Source organism: Oratosquilla oratoria, chromosome 15, assembly GCF_046742065.1.
Source record: "Oratosquilla oratoria isolate Oo_2021 chromosome 15, ASM4674206v1, whole genome shotgun sequence".
Classification (NCBI taxonomy): domain Eukaryota; kingdom Metazoa; phylum Arthropoda; class Malacostraca; order Stomatopoda; family Squillidae; genus Oratosquilla; species Oratosquilla oratoria.
In genome coordinates this window covers 38638059-38644058 of record NC_134791.1, presented here as the reverse complement: position 1 = coordinate 38644058, position 6000 = coordinate 38638059, and the positions used below count along the sequence as shown (strand labels likewise).

The 6000-nt window shown below is 38.6% G+C and overlaps 1 protein-coding gene across 1 annotated transcript in view; it reads right to left on the bottom strand.

Moving 5' to 3' along the window:
* Window positions 1-275: 275 nt before the first annotated feature.
* Window positions 276-6000, bottom strand: part of Syx5 (syntaxin 5) — a 103286-nt gene continuing 97561 nt past the window's right edge. Inside the window, exons 6-7 of the mRNA XM_076198817.1 lie at window positions 685-1028; window positions 276-588 (exon numbers count right to left, since the gene is read on the bottom strand). Coding sequence (XP_076054932.1) covers window positions 429-588; window positions 685-1028 — 504 coding nt within the window. The 3' untranslated portion in view covers window positions 276-428. The remainder of the gene's footprint in view (window positions 589-684; window positions 1029-6000) is intronic.

Genomic DNA, 6000 nt, shown 5'->3' with positions numbered 1-6000 from the left:
TAATTGACCAAAAGATCTGTTCTCAACCAGCCTGAATGGAGAGATATAAAAAATGAAAATATCACCCTGATAAAGGTGTATCCAGCAGATCAATAACCTTATTTCTGCCCACAACCAAATCAGTTCAGGAACATTTTCTAGAATGGACTGTAGTCGAGAACAAAGGTTCTACTTTGTGTATATATTATATATATATATATATATATATATATATATATATACACACACACATGCACACAATGTATACATACACATACATATATGCACACACAAAATAATTTGATAAAACTTTATTAAACTAGATAAATATACTGTTATTTCATCACAGTATATCTAGCCAGATATACATACAGTTGGTAAGATGTTATACATTCTATATAATCTTAAAAAAAAAATCATTACCACAAATGTACAAATTAGGACAATATCTATGCCATAAAGACCACAAATATTACAAAAAAGAAGATCATAACACCAAAAACTTTGATCATAAGCATTCTGTTTGATGAAACAGACTTGAAGTATTTAAGGAGTTCAGAGTGTGCAGCTTCCACATTCATTTCAGCATCATCAACATTTGAATCAATCCTGTGAAGGAAAAAATATTTTATGTGAATAATATCCTTTTGTTACAAACTACATTCATAAAGATAATCATCTTTTTGTTCATTTGAAAATATATACCTTTCAACTAATTCCTCCTGTTCTTTGACCATTGTAGCTAACTGAGAAAACATTTGACCAAGTTCAACAATAGTTGACTCTATTGTTTTCATAGTCTCTGCACGTCTTTGAAGGTAAGTATCCTGTTCTTCTATAAGTTGTAGCTGCTGTTGATAAACATTTCCTCCCATATTGATAGCTACTTGTCCTTCTTCCGCACCATCACTTGAAGTTGCTGCTGCAGCTGCATCATCTGCCAACAATACTGATCCCTGGTAGTGTCCAGCCATAGCTGAGGGTGGCAGTTCTCCAGACACTGCCCCTCCTGTAAAGTGCTCCCTGCGCTCAGCCTGTTTCTTCAAGTTCTGCAATGAGAAGACACAATGGTATGATGCAGACTATTTTACCACAATACTAATCACCCTATGAAATTTGTAAATTTGGCTTTCCTTACCTGCTAGGAATCTTGCTTCAAGGTCTTACAGTCTTACACCCCTCTCCAAAGAGTCTCCTACCTAAGAAAGACTCTCAAAACAAGATTCAAAAACAGGAAGGAAAACCTACTACCTAATCACTTCCAAATGGTGTCCATAAATAATGCCATGAGTATTTACCTAGTTGTATTATACAGTAAGGGAGCTATGTTCATGGTGACCCATCTTTGTATCTTTCAGCATCAAGTTTATTCTTAAAATCGTGAATAGTACTTGCACACACTATTTTTTCATCTAAGTTATTCCATATATCCAGCACTCTGTGAGGGAAGTTATTTTTTTCCCTATCTCTTCTATAGCTGTCCTTTGAGTTTCTTTTCATGACCTCTTGTTTTTCCAATGTCATTTTTTAGTAAATCTTTTCTGTCAAGGATTTCCATTCCTTTCATGATTCTATATATAGTCAGTAGATCACCACTTTCTCTTCTTTGCTCTAGTGTTGGTAGTTCTAGTTTCGATAATCTTTGTTTGTATGTCAATTTGGAAAGAGCTGGTGCCAACTTTGTTGTTTAAAAAGGATTACAAAGGCGGAGCATGCCGACAGGAGACCTTTTGGTCCATATCTAGGTCGGATGCGAAAAAAAATCATAATAATAATAAAATAATAAATAAAAACTATAATAATGTAAATAACAAATAAAATACATAAATAAATGTATAGGTATAGTTAAATACTAAACAAACAGGTAAATAGTAAATAATAATAAATTGACATATAACTAATAATAAATGAAAATCAGACAGACAAATGATAAGACAAAAACAAATAATATAAAATAAATTATAATCATTACAGCATCTTACTTAGGTGTTTATCTAAATGATTCTTAAAGCTTCGAACTGAACTACATTGCACTACCTGCGCAGGAAGTTTATTCCATTCATTAACTACACGGTTGGCAAAGTTGTTTCTACCTACTTCCAAATTGAATCTATTTCCAGACAGTTTGAGACCATTGTTTCTTGTCTGATTCTCATTCAATGTGAAAATTTTGTCACTTTTGATGTAGTCAATTCCCTTTAAAATCTTAAAGACATGTATCAAGTCACCTCTGAGTCTACGTATGATTTTCGTATGATTTATTTTTGATATTTGGAATCAGTTTTGTGGCTCGCTGTTGTACTTTTTCCAGTCTGTCAATGTCTTAACCCCTTCCATACGGTGCCGCATACGTAGGCGTCATGAGGAGCAAGTGGATACGCGACGCTGCCATATCAGCGTCTTGATTATATTTATTGTAGTTGCCCCTACGTAATGACATTCTCCCTAAACTGTCTGTAATCACATTTTCTATGGTTATCAAAATTCACGGATGAAAGAGAGAACGATCGAAATAAGCGGTGACTATATTTTATGATGCAAGTATTATTACGACAAGTCGTACGGCTGGCATCGGCAGCTGCCCGCGAGATTTAAGGCCCATACTGAAGACGTTAATGAGATTCGGTGACCATACGGAAACAGCATATTCCAAATGATTGCGCAATGAGTCCTAGAATCTTATTTGCTTTCTCAGAGGCTGAAATACACTGCTTGGATGATTTGAGGTCGTTACTGAAAATTACGCCGAGATCTTTTTCACTATCTTTAGAATTTCCAAATAACTTGTAATCGTACTTACTGTTATTTTTACCTATGTGCATTACCTTGCATTTACTTGTGATAAATTTCATTAACCACTTTTCAGACCATTGCTGTAATTCATCTAAATCTTCTTGAATATCTAATTGGTTTGAGTGATCATTTGCCACTCCGCACAGTTTTGTATCATCAGCAAATTTGGAAACAGTAGATTTTAGTCCATGGTCTATATCATTTATATATACTATGAATAGAAGTGGTCCAAGAACAGAACCCTGAGGAACTCCACTTGCAACATTTTTCCATCTAGAAATTTTTCCATTTAAAACAACTCTGTTTTTTACCATTCAACCAATTACTAGTCCAACTTAATAGGCTACCACTTATTCCGTGTAAAGCTAATTTAGTAAGTAGTCTTTCGTGTGGGACGGTATCAAAAGCTTTTGCAAAGTCTAGATATATTAAATCTATATTGTTTCTTTTGTCATCATACATATACATACATATACCAAGGCTTTTTTCCCCCTTACCAGGGGGGTAGCCAAAAAGGACAAGGCACAAAAACATTCCCACCCATTTCATCCCCGAAAACACTCCACACCCCTCCAACCTCCCTCCCATCTTAGCACCTCCTAGATGACGGGTCATCCCTGCACCCTGTCCACTGCCCTGGGTCAGAAGCAGTGTCGCAGGACACAGCACATCCACAGCAAGGCCGCTTCATTAAATCGGCGACCCCCCCTCTCCGTCCCCCAATATAAAGGAGAGGACGGGGAGAAATCCATTCGGGCTGCATCAAAATTTCTGCTCACACACACTACCTCACCCCCATTCCACCGTCCAATCCACCTCATGCATCACAACATTTTCCATATACAACCATTCTCCATTCACCCCTGTCTTCTGTCCTCTCCCGTCCTTCCTCAACCGACATTCCCCTCTTCCCCAAAGCCCCCTTCACCCCATCCATCTATCTCATCCTAGGACGTCCCCTCATGTTCACTCCCTCCACATCTGCCTTCCATACCTCCTTTACTAGTCTTTCTTCACTCATTCTTTCCATGTGTCCAAACCATCCTAATACTCTCATCCACCCTATCTCCCAGCTCCCTTTCCACCCCTGTTCTCCTCCTCACCTCCTCATTTCTCACTCTATCTAGCCTAGTAACCCCCATCATACTTCTCAGACACTTCATCTCAAACACATTCAAGTTCCTTCTCTCTTCCTCTCTAATGTTCCATGTTTCTGCTCCATACAGTGCTGTTGGCACAATCACTCCTTCATACAGTCTCCTCTTAGCATCCATTCCCAGATTCCTATTCCTCATTACACTTTTTAAACCACCAAGGCATTTACTCGCTTCTCTCAATCTACATTCTACCTCCACCTTCACTCCACCCTTTCCTGCCACATTTGCACCCAATATCTAAAACTATCCACTTCCTCCAGTTGCTCTCCCTTAATGCTCACTTCCAGATTACTGCCACTTTCACCCCTTGTACATCTCATCACCTTACTTTTACCCACATTTATCTTCAGCTTTCTTCTATCACACACTCTCCCAAACTCTGTCACCAGCTTCCTCAATCCCTCCTCCGATCCTGCCACAAGCGCAGTGTCGTCCGCAAACAACAGCTGGCTCACCTCCCACTTTTCTCCATTTTCCTTAACCATCTCCAATCCCTGACCCACTACCCTTGCATTCACCTCTCGCACCACCCCATCCATGTATAAGTTGAACAGCCAGGGTGACATAATGCATCCCTGACGAAGTCCCACCTTTACCTCAAACCACTCACTCTCTCCATTTCTAATCCTGACACAAGCTCTACTACTCTCATAAAAACTCTTGACAGCTCCCAGAAGCTTTCCTCCTATCCCGTATATCCACATAACCTCCCACAGTGCCGTTCTGTCTACCCTATCGTAAGCCTTTTCCAGATCCATAAAAGCCCAGAAAACATCCTTCCCCTTACCTATAGCTTTCTCACATATCTGTCTTACTACAAAAATCTGATCTACACAACCTCTACCTGTCCTAAACCCACACTGTTCCTCACCAATTACTCCCTCTGTTCCTCTCCTAATCCTCTCAATCAAGATCCTCCCATAAGCCTTCCCAACTACACTTAACAAGCTAATCCCTCTGAAACTACTACATTCACACTTGTCCCCCTTTCCCTTGTAAAGAGGAACTATACACGCACTCCTCCACTCCTCTGGCACTCTACCTTCTCTCCAGCAAACATTAAATAACCTCACCAACCAGTCCACCATCACTATACCTCCTTTTTTAAGACATTCTGCATGGCATCCATCCAAACCAGGTGCCTTACCTGCTTTCATCATCTTAACTGCTGCCTTCACTTCATCCTTCCTTATTTCTCCTCCATTTTCCTCACTCATCACACTCATTTTCTTAGCATTTCCCACTGCAGCTATCTTTCCCTCCCTATCCTCCTTCACATTAAGCAACTCCCTAAAATATTCTGCCCATCTTCCCCTTACTGCCTTCTCCTCCATTATCATCTCTCCATCTGCACCTTTTACCTTTTCTTCTCTACTTGATTCACCTCCTCTTCCTCTCTTAATTTCTTTGTCATAATTCGAGATAACTGTGTTGTAGAATTCGAGTAAGTTAGTCATGCAAGAACGTTTCCGTCTGAAACCATGCTGGCTATCATTTATCAAACGGTTACTTTCTAAATGATGTTCGATAGCATCTCTGATGATAGTTTCCATTATTTTTCCTACAATTGAAGTCAAACTTATAGGCCTATAGTTATTTGGTTTCTTTTTCTCACCTTTATTGAATATGGGAGTTACGTTAGCTAGCTTCCATTCTCTTGGGACATCTCCGGATATGATGGATTTCTTGAAAATAATTTTAATGGAACAACAATCTTATTTTTCGTTTCCTTTAAGATTCTTGTATGCCAACCGTCAGGCCCTGGTGTTTTATTAACTTTGAGTCTATCTATACACCTTTTAATTTTTTCTTTTGTTATATTTACCATAGTAAGTTTACCCTAGACTTTTCACAGGTTTCAGTTTGGAGTTCACTTTGAGGTGTTTCGTTTACGAATACCGAGCTAGAATAATTAAGATATTACACATTCTTTCATTTGAATATTCAAGTTGACTGTCAGCAGATAATAGAACAATGTGATTCCTAACAACCTTTTTATCTCTAATGTAACTATAGAATTCTTTGGGATTCTCTTTGGATTTATCAGCGATGTTCATTTCGTATTGTCGTT